A 16,972-nucleotide genomic window follows, 5' to 3' on the forward strand; every position below is an offset into this window, starting at 1 on the left:
GTTACTGCATCTCTCTATATAACACAGGCGTGAGATAGCTCAGTTACTGCATCTCTCTATATAACACAGGTGTGAGATAGCTTAGTTACTGCATCTCTATATAACACAGGCGTGAGATAGCTCAGTTACTGCATCTCTCTATATAACACAGGTGTGAGATATCTCAGTTACTGCATCTCTATATAACACAGGTGTGAGATAGCTCAGTTACTGCATCTCTCTATATAACACAGGTGTGAGATAGCTCAGTTACTGCATCTCTCTATATAACACAGGTGTGAGATAGCTCATTTACTGCATCTCTATATAACACAGGTGTGAGATAGCTCAGTTACTGCATCTCTATATAACACAGGTGTGAGATAGCTCAGTTACTGCATCTCTATATAACACAGGTGTGAGATAGCTCAGTTACTGCATCTCTATATAACACAGGTGTGAGATAGCTCAGTTACTGCATCTCTATATAACACAGGTGTGAGATAGCTTAGTTACTGCATCTCTATATAACACAGGTGTGAGATAGCTCAGTTACTGCATCTCTCTATATAACACAGGCGTGAGATAGCTCAGTTACTGCATCTCTCTATATAAAACAGGTGTGACATAGCTCAGTTACTGCATCTCTCTATATAAAACAGGTGTGACATAGCTCAGTTACTGCATCTCTCTATATCAGTGGTTCTCAACCTAAGTGACCTCAAGGCCCGGTAAGTTTTAGCCGGACCGGTCCAGGGCCCGGTAAGCATCGGGAGTGGGGTGCAGTAGGTTTGGAAGAAATATATATATATATATATACATATACACAGTCTCTTTCTATCCTCCCCTATCTCTCCCCCCCTCTCTCTCTTTCTCTCTCCTCCCCTCTCTTTCTCTCTCTCCTCCTCTCTCTCTCTTTTTCTCTCTCTCCTTCTCTTTCTCTCTCTCTCTCTGTCTCTATCTCCTCCCTCTCTCCCTCTCTCTCTCTCTCCTCCCTCTCTTTCTCTCTCTCTCCTCCCTCTCTCTCCCCTCCCTCTCTTTCTTTCTCTCTCTCACTCTCTCTCTCTCTCTCTCTCTCTCCTCCCTCACCCACTGAATTATAAAATTAACCCACTATAAACCATTTATATATATTATATATGGATCCCACACCACTATATTATCATATATTATATATATATATATATATATATATATATATATTTATATATATATATATATATATATAACAGTGGGTTAATTATATGATAATTCATTGGTGTCAGTGGGATCCATATATATATATACACAGTTTACAAATACACATTGGTGTCAGTGGCCGTAATTATGTAATTGGTGTCAGTGGGCTTACTTACCTGTGAGCCGATGCTTCACCTCTGCATGCCGCCAGCCGCTTCTACCCGGTCACTCACAGTGCACCCGCCCGCTGCTACATGCTCACAGTGACACAGTCACTGTGGGCGCAGTGGCACTCTGACAGGCTCGTCCAAAATTTAGGAGATGTGTAAAGGCGGGCTTGTCAGAGCGAGTGTCTGGAGGCAATGTCGGGTCGCGGCCCACCAGCAGGGCCGTCGCGGCCCGGTAGTGGGCCGCGGCCCGGCTGTTGAGAAATACGGCTCTATATAACACAGGTGTGAGATAGCTCAGTTACTGCATCTCTATATAACACAGGTGTGAGATAGCTCAGTTACTGCATCTCTATATAACACAGGTGTGAGATAGCTCAGTTACTGCATCTCTATATAACACAGGTGTGAGATAGCTCAGTTACTGCATCTCTCTATATAACACAGGTGTGAGATAGCTCAGTTACTGCATCTCTCTATATAACACAGGTGTGAGATAGCTCAGTTACTGCATCTCTCTATATAACACAGGTGTGAGATAGCTCAGTTACTGCATCACTCTATATAACACAGGTGTGAGATAGCTCAGTTACTGCATCTCTATATAACACAGGTGTGAGATAGCTCAGTTACTCCATCTCTCTATATAACACAGGTGTGAGATAGCTCAGTTACTGCATCTCTGTATAACACAGGTGTGAGATAGCTCAGTTACTGCTTCTCTGTATAACACAGGTGTGAAATAGCTGAGTTACTGCATCTCTGTATAACACAGGTGTGAGATAGCTCAGTTACTGCATCTCTATATAACATAGGTGTGAGATAGCTCTGTTACTGCATCTCTCTATATAACACAGGTGTGAGATAGCTCAGTTACTGCATCTCTATATAACACAGGTGTGAGATAGCTCAGTTACTGCATCTCTATATAACACAGGTGTGAGATAGCTCAGTTACTGCATCTTTATATAACACAGGTGTGAGATAGCTCAGTTACTGCATCTCTGTATAACACAGGTGTGAGATAGCTCAGTTACTGCATCTCTCTATATAACACAGGTGTGAGATAGCTCAGTTACTGCATCTCTCTATTTAACACAGGTGTGAGATAGCTCAGTTACTGCATCTCTCTATAAAACACATGTGTGAGATAGCTCAGTTACTGCATCTCTCTATATAACACATGTGTGAGATTGCTCAGTTACTGTATCTCTCTATATAACACATGTGTGAGATAGCTCAGTTACTGCATCTCTCTAAATAACACATGTGTGAGATAGCTCAGTTACTGCATCTCTCTATATAACACATGTGTGAGATAGCCCAGTTACTGCATCTCTCTATATAACACAGGTGTGAGATAGCTCAGTTACTGCATCTCTCTATATAACACAGGTGTGAGATAGCTCAGTTACTGCATCTCTCTATATAACACATGTGTGAGATAGCTGAGTTACTGCATCTCTATATAACACAGGTGTGAGATAGCTCAGTTACTGCATCTCTCTATATAACACAGGTGTGAGATAGCTCAGTTACTGCATCACTCTATATAACACAGGTGTGAGATAGCTCAGTTACTGCATCTCTAAATAACACAGGTGTGAGATAGCTCAGTTACTGCATCTCTGTATAACACAGGTGTGAGATAGCTCAGTTACTGCTTCTCTGTATAACACAGGTGTGAAATAGCTGAGTTACTGCATCTCTATATAACATAGGTGTGAGATAGCTCTGTTACTGCATCTCTCTATATAACACAGGTGTGAGATAGCTCAGTTACTGCATCTCTATATAACACAGGTGTGAGATAGCTCAGTTACTGCATCTCTATATAACACAGGTGTGAGATAGCTCAGTTACTGCATCTTTATATAACACAGGTGTGAGATAGCTCAGTTACTGCATCTCTGTATAACACAGGTGTGAGATAGCTCAGTTACTGCATCTCTCTATATAACACAGGTGTGAGATAGCGCAGTTACTGCATCTCTCTATTTAACACATGTGTGAGATAGCTCTGTTACTGCATCTCTCTATATAACACGTGCGAGATAGATCAGTTACTGCATCTCTCTATATAACACAGGTGTGAGATAGCTCAGTTACTGCATCTCTCTATATAACACATGTGTGAGATTGCTCAGTTACTGCATCTCTCTATATAACACATGTGTGAGATAGCTCAGTTACTGCATCTGTCTATATAACACATGTGTGAGATAGCTCAGTTACTGCATCTCTCTATATAACACAGGTGTGAGATAGCTCAGTTACTGCATCTCTCTATATAACACATGTGTGAGATTGCTCAGTTACTGCATCTCTCTATATAACACATGTGTGAGATAGCTCAGTTACTGCATCTCTCTAAATAACACATGTGTGAGATAGCTCAGTTACTGCATCTCTCTATATAACACATGTGTGAGATAGCCCAGTTACTGCATCTCTCTATATAACACAGGTGTGAGATAGCTTAGTTACTGCATCTCTCTATATAACACAGGTGTGAGATAGCTCAGTTACTGCATCTCTCTATATAACACAGGTGTGAGATAGCTCAGTTACTGCATCTCTATATAACACAGGTGTGAGATAGCTCAGTTACTGCATCTCTCTATTTAACACATGTGTGAGATAGCTGAGTTACTGCATCTCTATATAACACAGGTGTGAGATAGCTCAGTTACTGCATCTCTCTATATAACACAGATGTGAGATAGCTCAGTTACTGCATCTCTCTGTATAACACAGGTGTGAGATAACTCAGTTACTGCATCTCTCTATATAACACAGGTGTGAGATAGCTCAGTTACTGCATCTCTCTATTTAACACATGTGTGAGATAGCTCAGTTACTGCATCTCTATATAACACAGGTGTGAGATAGCTCAGTTACTGCATCTCTCTATATAACACATGTGTGAGATAGCTCAGTTACTGCATCTCTCTATATAACACATGTGTGAGATTGCTCAGTTACTGCATCTCTCTATATAACACATGTGTGAGATAGCTCAGTTACTGCATCTCTCTATATAACACATGTGTGAGATAGCTCAGTTACTGCATCTCTCTATATAACACATGTGTGAGATATCTCAGTTACTGCATCTCTCTATATAACACCGGTGTGAGATAGCTCAGTTACTGCATCTCTCTATATAACACAGGTGTGAGATAGCTCAGTTACTGCATCTCTCTATATAACACAGGTGTGAGATAGCTCAGTTACTGCATCTCTATATAACACATGTGTGAGATAGCTGAGTTACTGCGTCTCTATATATAACACAGGTGTGAGATAGCTCAGTTACTGCATCTCTCTATATAACACAGGTGTGAGATAGCTCAGCTACTGCATCTCTCTATATAGAACAGGTGTGAGATAGCTCAGTTACTGCATCCCTATATATAACACAGGTGTGAGATAGCTCAGTTACTGCTTCTCTCTATATAACACAGGTGTGAGATAGCTCAGTTACTGCATCTCTCTATATAACACAGGTGTGAGATAGCTCAGTTACTGCATCTCTCTATATAACACAGGTGTGAGATAGCTCAGTTACTGCATCTCTCTGTATAACACAGGTGTGAGATAACTCAGTTACTGCATCTCTCTATATAACACAGTCTGAGATTGCTCAGTTACTGCATCTCTGTATAACACAGGTGTGAGATAGCTCAGTTACTGCATCTCTATATAACACATTTTGTGAGATAGCTGAGTTACTGCATCTCTATATAACACAGGTGTGAGATAGCTCAGTTACTGCATCTCTATATAACACAGGTGTGAGATAGCTCAGTTACTGCATCTCTATATAACACAGGTGTGAGATAGCTCAGTTACTGCATCTCTCTATATAACAGGTGTGAGATAGCTCAGTTACTGCATCTCTCTGTATAACACAGGTGTGAGATAGCTCAGTTACTGCATCTCTATATAACACAGGCGTGAGATAGCTCAGTTACTGCATCTCTATATAACACAGGTGTGAGATAGCTCAGTTACTGTATCTCTCTATATAACACAGGTGTGAGATAGCTCAGTTACTGCATCTCTGTATAACACATGTGTGAGATAGCTCAGTTACTGCATCTCTATATAACACAGTGTGAGATTGCTCAGTTACTGTATCTCTCTATATAACACAGGTGTGAGATAGCTCAGTTACTGCATCTCTCTATATAACACAGGTGTGAGATAGCTCAGTTACTGCATCTCTCTATATAATACATGTGTGAGATAGCTCAATTACTGCATCTCTCTATATAACCTAGGTGTGAGATAGCTCAGTTACTGCATCTCTCTATATAACACAGGTGTGAGATAGCTCAGTTACTGCATCTCTATATAACACAGGTGTGAGATAGCTCAGTTACTGCATCTCTCTATATAACACAGGTGTGAGATAGCTCAATTACTGCATCTCTATATAACACAGGTGTGAGATAGCTCAGTTACTGCATAACACAGGTGTGAGATAGCTCAGTTACTGCATCTCTCTATATAACATTGGTGTGAGATAGCTCAGAAACTGCATCTCCCATAGGTGTGAGATAGCTCAGTTACTGCATCTCTCTATATAACACAGGTGTGAGATAGCTCAGTTACTGCATCTCTATATAACACAGATGTGAGATAGCTCAATTATTGCATCTCTATATAACACAGGTGTGAGATAGCTCAGTTACTGCATAACACAGGTGTGAGATAGCTCAGTTACTGCATCTCTATATATAACATAGGTGTGAGATAGCTCAGTTACTGCATCTCTATATAACACATGTGTGAGATAGCTCAGTTACTGCATCTCTCTATATAACACAGGTGTGAGATAGCTCAGTTACTGCATCTCTATATAACACGTGTGAGATAGATCAGTTACTGCATCTCTCTATATAACACAGGTGTGAGATAGCTCAGTTATCTCATCTCTCTCTATAACACAGGTGTGAGATAGCTCAGTTACTGCATCTTTATATAACACAGTGTGAGATAGCTCAGTTACTGCATCTCTCTGTATAACACAGGTGTGAGATAGCTCAGTTACTGCATCTCTCTGTATAACACAGTGTGAGATAGCTCAGTTACTGCATCTCTCTGTATAACACAGGTGTGAGATAGCTCAGTTACTGCATCTCTGTATATAACACAGGTGTGAGATAGCTCAGATACTGCATCTCTATATAACACAGGTGTGAGATAGCTCAGTTACTGCATCTCTATATAACACAGTGTGAGATAGCTCAGTTACTGCATCTCTATATAACACATGTGTGAGATAGCTCAGTTACTGCGTCTCTCTATATGACACAGATGTGAGATAGCTCAGTTAATGCATCTCTCTATATAACACAGGTGTGAGATAGCTCAGTTACTGCATCTCTCTATATAACACAGGTGGGTGATAGCTGAGTTACTGCATCTCTATATAACACGTGTGAGATAGCTCAGTTACTGCATCTCTATATAACACAGGTGTGAAATAGCTCAGTTACTGCATCTCTATATAACACATGTGTGAGATAGCTGAGTTACTGTATCTCTATATAACACAGGTGGGAGATAGCTGAGTTACTGCATCTCTCTATATAACACAGTGTGAGATAGCTCAGTTACTGCATCTCTCTATATAACACAGGTGTGAGATATCTCAGTTACTGCATCTCTCCATATAACATAGGTGTGAGATAGCTCAGTTACTCCATCTCTCTATATAACACAGGTGTGAGATAGCTCAGTTACTGCATCTCTCTATATAACACAGGTGTGAGATAGCTCAGTTACTGCATCTCTCTGTATAACACAGACTATATAGATAACTGATGTAGTTCTTAGAGATTTTCTGTATTTCTGCCTAATTGTACTGTAAATTAAAATTTATACTAAAAGTAGAATACATAGAGGACTTTGATGTGTTTTGTTTTAAAAATCTTCTGCATTCAGATAAATATGTTTGTATCTAATTTTCACAGGAGTAAAAACTTATACAATGAAACATTTGGTTAAATTAATAAAAACATAATTTTTTTCCAAAATGACATAGAAACACTTTTTATGTTTTTTTTGTAACAAATTGTTATTGTCTCAAGTCCCTAGAGTGAGAAAAAAGTCGATGACCATTTGAAAATTCTGCAAATTTCCTAAACCACCTATATGGTTTGCAGAATTGCAGCATTTTCAAGAATTTGCTTTATGGCCTTTCTAGGAATCATACAACAGTAGCATCTCTAGAAATCAAATATTGGGGGGGGGGGGGCACACAATCAAACATAGAGAGGTCACTGCCAAAGATCTACTATAGATATAAGGTACATTCCTGAAACCTCACCATTCCTAGGGCTATGATAGGAGGGGCGGAGCCACAGTTGTGTTGAGGGTGGGGTTAGGCATGCCCTGGATGGAGATCGACATTCGATTGGTGCTGCCAGGTGGATTCTGGGTGTGTCCATGTTGGAGAACTGGGAAAGCACTATACTTGGAGGGATGATCAATATGCTGGGGTGGGCTAGCCCCCCCCTGGCTGCCCCTGGAGACACCTATAGTACCAATTTTTTTTTTCTACACAAATGCAGGGTGTTTAATGTCCCTTTAACTAAATAAGTATGTACTGATTATTAATTGTATTGTAAAGTGTAACAAAATGGTTACTGTTATATGGCACCTTCTTTGTGGACTCAAAAAATTGTCTTTATGCTTGTGATGTCTGTCAACCAATAAGGCAGTGTGAGATTGATGACCAAATGGTCCTTAAAGGGATAATGTACCCTACATTTTTCTCCCCTTTTATTTGTTCTTAAAGTAACAGTCTAGTCAAAATTATACTGTCATGATTCACATAGAGTATGCAATTTCAAGCAACTTTCTAATTTACTCCTATTATCTTTTTTTCTTTGTTTTCTTTGTAATCTTTATTTGAATATAAGCTTAGGAGTCTGACCATTTTGGCTCAGCACCTGGGAAGCACTTGCTGATTGATGGCTACATTTAGACACCAATAACAAAGTGCTACCCAGGTGCTGAACTAAAAATGGGCCGGCTGCTAATAAAGATAGCAAGAGAACGAGGAAAAATTGATAATAGGAGTAAATTAGAAAGTTGCTTAAAAATTGCTGCTATATCGGAATCATGAAAGTTTCATTTTGACTAGATTATTCCTTTAATGATTATGACACTTAGGGAAGTCTCCCTAAGTGTGATGCGGGAATCCAGACGTGGACCCATTGCTCAGTGTGCCTAGAGGGATATGGCTGCACCTCACTGACGAGGCCCACAATAGGCCGAAACGTACGTCTGGGGTTTTGCTGTTTCTCTCATTCAGAGAGGGATTGCCTGGTATTTCGGGGCTGGACTGCACTGTTAAGTCAGGATCAGACTGATATACTTCAGGAAAGTTTTTCTCTGTGAAAGGCACATATTGAGCAAAAAGAGGCTGCTTCTAGGGTGGTAACTAGCCGTAGAACAAGCTATTATGCTATTGTTCGTTTCCAGGTTGAGCGCTTCTCTCTTTTTATTTATGCAAATTATTCCTTTAATGATCTCTATTACCTGCTGGAATGTATATTAAATTGTTTATAAATAGATCCTTTTACTTTATTTTGCCATTAAAAATAGATGATTTAGCCTGTGGTATCCCTACCTGTACTGAAATTTTCTATACTTAAGTATATATTATTTAAATTCATTTTAAAGAACCTTTTGTGCCATTATAGAAAGTATGGAGTTGCCTACCAATATAACTGTTGCCTTGTTAATGCTATTAGGTAATATTGGTGGCTCAACTCAGGTTCCCTTCACATGCAGTCGCAGAGACTCAATATTACTACCACACGTACATCTAAAACTTAAAGTAAAAAGCTTCAGCACTCTTGCAATATGTTAAGTAAAAGAAAAAAAAATGGAAGTCAGTGTAGCATCTGCTATTGCAATCTGGGTCTAGGACAGTTTTGGAATATTTGCACTGTAAGCAGAATAAATCCATTGCCATTGTACAAAAATAGACGCATTTCACATTCAATAAAACATCAAAAGAAACAACCTTTAAAAAAATGAGACTAGATGACTACATTTGCCCTTGTATAGTAATTATATAGGGTGCTAAAGGTATATACAGTGCTCTAGGTTACTAGCACATATCTGTGTATGCTGAAGGGTGTATACCAGGCTCATTAGATGGATATAGCAGAAGCTGTTGGCATTTTAGCTGTGAAATACTTGCAGGGGCCAGTTTCCATTCTCTCAGTCTCAGAGCTTCCAGGCACCTGCACATCGTTGCAGAGCTCTGCTTGGCTTGGAATTGCAGTGTGCGTCTCTATTAGTCATTGTAAAAAGCTCTGCAAGTCTGCTGTATAAATGAATATTGCGGTATAGGAAGACATCATACATATCTGCTACTCTCAGAGAATATAACTAACGATATATACCATGCTACTTCACCTGACAATATCTAAACTCACACAATCCCTTAAAGGGATATAATAATTCATTAGAGCATGTAATTTTAGCATTAGCGATACCCCAGCTATATGTGTTCAGCCCTCGCAAATTGGTTAAACACATAAAGTACAGCCTTGGAGCTGTGGAGCAATGCTGGTCCAGAGTGGAAAGTGCCAGTCACCCAGCTTTGTTGCGGTACTACCAATGCTGATTGGGTCAGCGTAATTGTCTCCTCAGGACCAGCAGTTCTCTGTGGCTCCTCAGCAGTATTTTAACTATGTGTTTAACTCTCTCAAATAAGCTGAGTACACTGTCTCTTTAAAGAAGCATTATCATATACAAATAACACGTTATTTTGTTATTGTTAAACATAACATTTTATTTTACTGTGTGTTTAACCCTCTTAAAGGGGTTTAATACAGATGAGGGTACAAGTTTGTATACTTCGGTATTAATTGCTCATTGGTTGATGAGGGAGGTCTCCTACCAGAAAGTTTCAGCTTAGTTATATATATTTAATCCAGATATTAGTGTGTTTCACTTTCACAAGAATAAATGGTGCTCTAAAAAGAGTCGAATGACACAAGCTGCCGCCTTCTTGCGCATTCGGAACATTCGCCTTATTATTAGTTGTGGGCACAACATGCAATATGAGGCTGGTTTGGAAAATGTGATGACTTTTAAAGCACCCCAAAAAATGTTAAAGGGACATGAAACCCAATTTTTTTCTTTCATGATTCATATAGAGCATGCAATTTTAAACAACTTTCTAATTTACTTCTAATATCAAATTTTCTTTGATCTCTCTGTATCTTTTGTTGAAAAGCAGATACATAAGATCAGGAGCGGGTACGTATCTGGAGCATAACTTGGGAACAAAGCAAATTTCATACTAGAAGTAAATTGGAAAGTAGTTTTTTTTTCATTGTTCGCTCTGTTTGAATTACTAAAGAAACATTTGGGGTTTATATCCTTTTAATTATATAAGCAAGAATGTTTTCTTGATAAAACTGCAAATGATATATCCTGGAACAAGATTTTTAAGGGATAGGCAAATTTCTTCATAACTGAATTTAAAAATTTAACTTAATGTCCCAAATACCTTTGTTTCTCACCCTCAAATTTCTTTATAGAATGTATAGGGTAATATTTCTCTAGAAAAAAATTGCAGCTACTTCAAATATATCTTAAACTGAAATACCTTTTGCTTTTGTGTAAAAATTATGCTTGTACCACACTCCCTAAAAAAGCCAAAAAGTGAATTCTCTAACCTGCAAATGATGCAAATGATACAGCTGGTTTAGGCAATTTTCAGCCTTTGAGAACGTGCTTTTTGGCCTCTCTAGGGATTGTGGGAGTAAGCACAATTTCTACACAAAAAACAAGAGGTCTTTATAATGTCCCTTAAAATCCTTGTTACAGAAAATAAATTGTCTATGATCCCTGATGCAACTGTAAGAAAGAAAAATCTGCATGATGTATACCTATGTTTTTTTTCTTTAAAAATATCTGCTCTTAAATCTGCATGATTTAAACTCCTCCCCCTCACAGAAACAGCCAATGAGCATCATCATCAATTGTTAGGTCACATGTTGCTTTGCAGTGATCTTGCATGATTTCACCATATTCTTGCAAGATTCCATAGTAAACTCTCTTAAAGGGATACCGAACCCAAATTTTTTTCTTTCATGATTCGGATAGAGCATGCAATTTTAAGCAACTTTCTAATTTACTTCTGTTATCAATTTTTCTTTGTTCTCTTGATATCTTTATTTGAAAAAGAAGGCATCTAAGCTAAGGAGCCAGCAAATTTGTGGTTCAGAACCATGGACAGCAATTGTTTATTGGTGCTGTCCAATCAGCAAGGACAACCCAGGTTGTTCACCAAAAATGGGCCGGCATCTAAACTTAAATTCTTGCTTTTCAAATAAACATACCAAGAGAATGAAGAAAATTTGATAATAGGAGTACATTAGAAAGTTGCTTAAAATTGCATGCTCTATCTGAATCACAAAAGAAAAAATTTGGGTACATTGTCCCTTTAAACTGAGTGGTAAATGTGAGTTAGAGGCTGTTTCTGGCCATACCAGATTCACACTCCCTTCTTAGTCTCACGACAAGTATTCTAATTGGATGAATAAAGTCTCTACAATGGGATGTGCTTTCTGGGAAATTTTCAAGTAAGATGTCTTTATTTTTACATAGAAATGCTCATATGTATTTTCTAGTCAGTTATTTTTACATATATGCAGCATCACATTCAGTGTGTCCCTTTTGTTCTAAACATGGTCTCATATGTCTTTGTGAATTATTATGACCAAATTACTAAAATAATTGTAACTTTATTATGTGTCAGCATAACTTTAGGCTGTAGTTACTACACATGGGGTCCTTGTAAGTTAAAGATTGTTGTAACATTTTAGGAATTGTTCTCTTATATGTAATCTCTATAAATGCTCTGAATATTGTATATATTAAAATATAGGTTTACAACCATAAATGCTTCTTGTACACCATACTTTTATGCAAACAAAAAGGGAAATGTAGACAAATCCCTTTCACTGAAGGCTGTGAGCTAAGGACATGTAAGGGATGGAATATGGTTTCATTACTGGTAGCAAGGGCAATGATCAGTATGTGAGTTAGATATATATATACAGTGGTGTTGCCAGGGGGTCCAGGGGGGGCATTATACCCCCAGAATATTGGGTGCTCCCCATGTGCCCCCTAACTATGATTGACTCTTGTTTTCCCATCATACTCTGTTCAAGCTCCCCCCACTCTTTACCAGCCCACCCACAACCCGTCTATGGACTGACCAGCCCTACCCCTCACACCACAGCCCCACCAAGAAGTGCCTCCCTTATATTTTATGAAGACTCCACTGGATCTATAATAGACAAGTCTACCTATTATCTATCTATCTATCTATCTATCTATCTATCTGTCATCTATCTATCTGTCTATCTATCATCTATCTTATTATCTATCTATCTATCTATCTTTCATCTATATTATCATCTATCTATCTATCTATCTATCTATCATCTATCTATCTATCAATCATCTATCTTATCATCTGTCTATCTAACTATCTATCTATCATCTATCGTATCATCTATCTATATGCCTTATATAGATCTTTAATGTTATCACTGAACATTAAGTTGGGTAACAAATTACTAGCCATGGAAAAAAAATTACAAGTCATATAATTCTCTCCAGTTAACTAAATAATGAAATTTCCACCACAGATCATGGCTATTTCTGCTCCCTGTATCTCTATACCAATGTAACGCATACTTTTCTCTGTAGCTGATCCCGTTGATGTATTAAAGGGTCTGCAGCTCCATAGGCAGCCTGAAGGCGTGAAGAAGATTCCAGGTTTTTGTCAAGCCAGACGTTCTAGTACTGGTGGAGATGTCGCCTACAGAATATCAAAGCTGGCTCAGATTAGTGCTCCCACACGGCAGCTATTCCCAGGTATGTGCAAAGGTCTACACAATCAAGAGGACCAAAAAGAATTAAAATCTAAGTTGACGGCTATTATTATTATTTTTGTTTTACCATTTAGGAAAATTCCCTGAGAACTTCTCTATTATGGCACTGGTACGGGCAAAGAGTGGATTACAGGCCTTCCTCTTGTCCATCTACAACTCTCAGGGTATCCAACAGTTGGGCGTAGAGCTAGGACGTTCTCCTGTCTTTCTGTACGAGGATCAGACTGGAAAGCCAGCCCCTGAGGATTATCCAATATTCAGCGGGGTCAACTTGGCAGATGGAAAGTCAGTACACATAAGCTTTCAAAATATTTTAACGATAACTCTATGTCTTTTTTATATTTTGTGTGTAGGTTGTAATGAATTAAATGGCCAACTAAAAAGTTCTTCATCAAGGTCTAAGCTTTTTTAAAAAGAAACCTTTGGGGTTTAAAACTTTATTTTATCTATGAGGATTCTTTCAGTTGATCTTTTGAAACATATAAGAAAATAATGACCAGCTTCCATTTTCAAGGTCCAAAATGTCAGTGGTTTCTTCTACATTGCGTGTATTTAAAGGTTGGAAGTTTTTTCTTACATGAAAATATTTCGTTTGCCCTATATATATTTTGTAATTTTGTTTAAACTCTGTGTTTTGTGTATCTCTAATTTTCCACATTTTTATTAATTTTCTATTTTTTCTATTCCTATGTGCTTTCACTCTACTTAGTAATACAGTAACACAGAATTATTTCACTTATGCTTCTTTTTTCATCTTCTCTTCACCCTCAACTCCTCTGTCAATAGATGGCATCGCATTGCCTTGAGTGTGCAGAAGACTTCTGTCACCTTGATTCTGGACTGTAATAAGAAGATTACAAAGCCACTTCCCCGTGATAAAAAACCCATCGTTGATACTAAAGGGATCACAGTATTTGGAACTCGGATTTTGGATGAGGAATCATTTGAGGTATTGTAAATGTGCCTGTCATTTCACAATATTTCCACTAGAGGGAGTGACTATCATTAACAATTTTTACCACTAGAGGGCAATCATCAGCAAGAGGTACTGTTCTACATTAAATTGATTCAAAGTTCTAAAAATACCAGTGCACCAATTTGTAAAAAAGATTTCATGCTGTATACCAAATTGGTCAAACATGACAAGGTTTTCTATCCCATGACAATAAAATCCTCCCACAAATTTGCCACCTAGTTCCCGGACCTTATTTTTTTTAACACGTTACAACTTGGATGTTTCCTTTATGGGTAAACCATGCTCAGTTTTCAAAATTTTAGCATATGCCACAAATAAAGAAATGGAGTAATCGTCCAATTAGCTGTCTATATCATATTTTTCCCCCCATATAAAAAAAATATTTTTAATATGTTTAAGTGGGGGTCAGTTTTATATATAATAGATGTATTTGTAGTTTTATTTCTATTTAATAAGCTGGCTGTCACAGCAAAAAAGTAATGTACAATGAAAATGTGGAGGACAGGAAATAATATATATTATATATAAAAAAATCTGGTAAAAAAGTTAACAATGTTCATACTAATAATAAAGGTGATAATAGCCATAGTGATACAATTCTGTGTAACCATAAGATGATGGTTCTATGATTGACTAAGACAAATATAACAATGGTGGTACTTTAGTGTACATGCAGGAGGAGCTTGTGTGAGTATACACACCTCACATGGTTCTCCTATATCTCATTGGAACAGTTAGCCTCTCTGAATTGTATTTGTTTTCTATTGCTGCCCTTCACATTTTATATATCCTGGTGAGGCCACAATCTAATGTCATTAGCTCCCCCTGGTGGTACTATAAGGTAGTTTCTAATACTGCTTAGTGCTTGACCCTCGTACAAGAGAATATACAGGCGTACCTTGGAGATATTGTGGGTTCGGTTCCAAACCACCGTAATAAAGAGAATATTGCAATAAAGAGAGTCACGCAAATGTTTTGGTTTCCCAGTGCATATAAAAGTTATATTTACACTATACTGTAGTCTATTAAGTATGTAATAGCATATGTCTAAAAAGTAATGTACATACCTTATATATATAGTGGGAGGAAAATACATTAAAACTAAAACTTGCATGAAATTCCTGCTGCATAGTTTTATATTTACTACTCACTCACTGGCTAATATTGACAACTCACCCATCTATATTGGTGAATAATACCATGCCCCTTTGTGTGTATATGTGACTGTGTAGTCACCAGCTCGCTCCCAGTAGTGCATTGCAGCTCCTGATTCTTCCTAGGTATGCTTTTAAACAAAAGGATACCAAGAGAATAAAGTAATGTTTATAATAGAAGTAATTTATAAATTGTATGTTCTATCTGAATTTATAATTTTGATATTCATATCCGAAGTACCTTATACAACCACTAAGGGGCGCTGATACTGTATCAGTAACCTAATGATTGTTTATGGCTATAAATATGACCAACAATACTTATTTTTTCCTCTAGAGGGAGACTTTGTAACTTCTTATCCTCAAAACAATAAAAGTTGATTTTAATAATTTATGAACAGACAATAACACAATTATTACTTTATACATTTCCCTGAGGAAAAACTATTATTTTTATTTGCAAGCTAAATTCACTAAGAACTATAAATATCTTGTTATTTTAGCTTTTTCATGGCCACTTTTATTTAATTCAGGTTAATTAATGGGACAGTAAAGTCAAAATAATTTTTTCATGGGTCAGGTAGAGCAGTGTTTTTCAACCAGTGTGCCGTGGCACACTAGTGTGCCGTGAGAGATCCTCAGGTGTGCCACGGCAGACTGACAACAGTGTGACATTTTTTAAACTTTGCTTGTTTTTTACTCCCAGTGCAGGGGTAGTTTGTAGGAGGCATGGCATAACAGCACAATACATACAGTATGTGTGTGTTTGTGTGTATGTGTATATATATATATGCTGTATTAGGCTACAATGTGTGATTTTTTTAAAATTTTGGGATGGTGGTGTGCCACAGGATTTTTTAATGTAAAAAAGTGTGCCACGGCAAAAAAAAGGTTAAAAATCACTGAGGTAGAGCATGCAATGTTACAAAACTTTGCAAATATTTAAATTATCAAATTTTCTTTGTTCTCTTGGTATTCTTTGTTAAAGACTAAACCTAGATAGGCTGGAAAGAGCTTAGGAGCATGCACGTGTCTATAGCAGCCTATGGCAACATTTTTTTGTAACAATGTATAACATTGCTATAAACAATGCTGCAAACACTGCTGCCAGATGGTTAAATACACGTGCACGCTCCTGAATTTATGAAGGATTGCTCTTTAACAAAGGATACCAAAAGAGCAAACTCAATAATAGAAGTACATTGGAAAATTGTTTCCAATTTCATGCTCTATCCAATCAATTTGAGTTTAAGTTTGACATTACTGTCCCTTTAATGCAAAATAATAAATGTGTATAGTGAATTTTGTTTTAGCGGCAACCAAAATCTTAGAAATTGTCAAAGAAATGTCCCTGCTATCTAACTACATATTGCTATTGTATTTTTGTCCTTAGGGTGACATTCAGCAACTTCTCATCGCTTCTAATTCTCAAGCTGCCCATGATTATTGTGAATATTATAGCCCTGACTGTGACTATGGTCTACAAGCACAGGACCCAAATGCCAGACAAGACGTGAGTATGGTGACATAGGATGATATTGTCATTTGCACCTAACCTATTTATCTCAGGGG

General features: G+C 37.7%; 1 protein-coding gene across 7 annotated transcripts in view; it reads left to right on the forward strand.

Annotated features, from left to right (window-relative positions):
* Window positions 1–16,972, forward strand: part of COL11A2 (collagen type XI alpha 2 chain) — a 156,800-nt gene that overhangs the window by 42,046 nt on the left and 97,782 nt on the right. For all 7 annotated transcript variants that reach the window (XM_053721915.1, XM_053721909.1, XM_053721910.1 and 4 more), the window contains exons 2-5: window positions 13,086–13,253; window positions 13,345–13,555; window positions 14,057–14,219; window positions 16,794–16,913. In XM_053721915.1, the coding sequence (XP_053577890.1) occupies window positions 13,086–13,253; window positions 13,345–13,555; window positions 14,057–14,219; window positions 16,794–16,913 (662 nt within the window). The remainder of the gene's footprint in view (window positions 1–13,085; window positions 13,254–13,344; window positions 13,556–14,056; window positions 14,220–16,793; window positions 16,914–16,972) is intronic.

This window comes from Bombina bombina, chromosome 7, assembly GCF_027579735.1.
Source record: "Bombina bombina isolate aBomBom1 chromosome 7, aBomBom1.pri, whole genome shotgun sequence".
Lineage (NCBI taxonomy): Eukaryota > Metazoa > Chordata > Amphibia > Anura > Bombinatoridae > Bombina > Bombina bombina.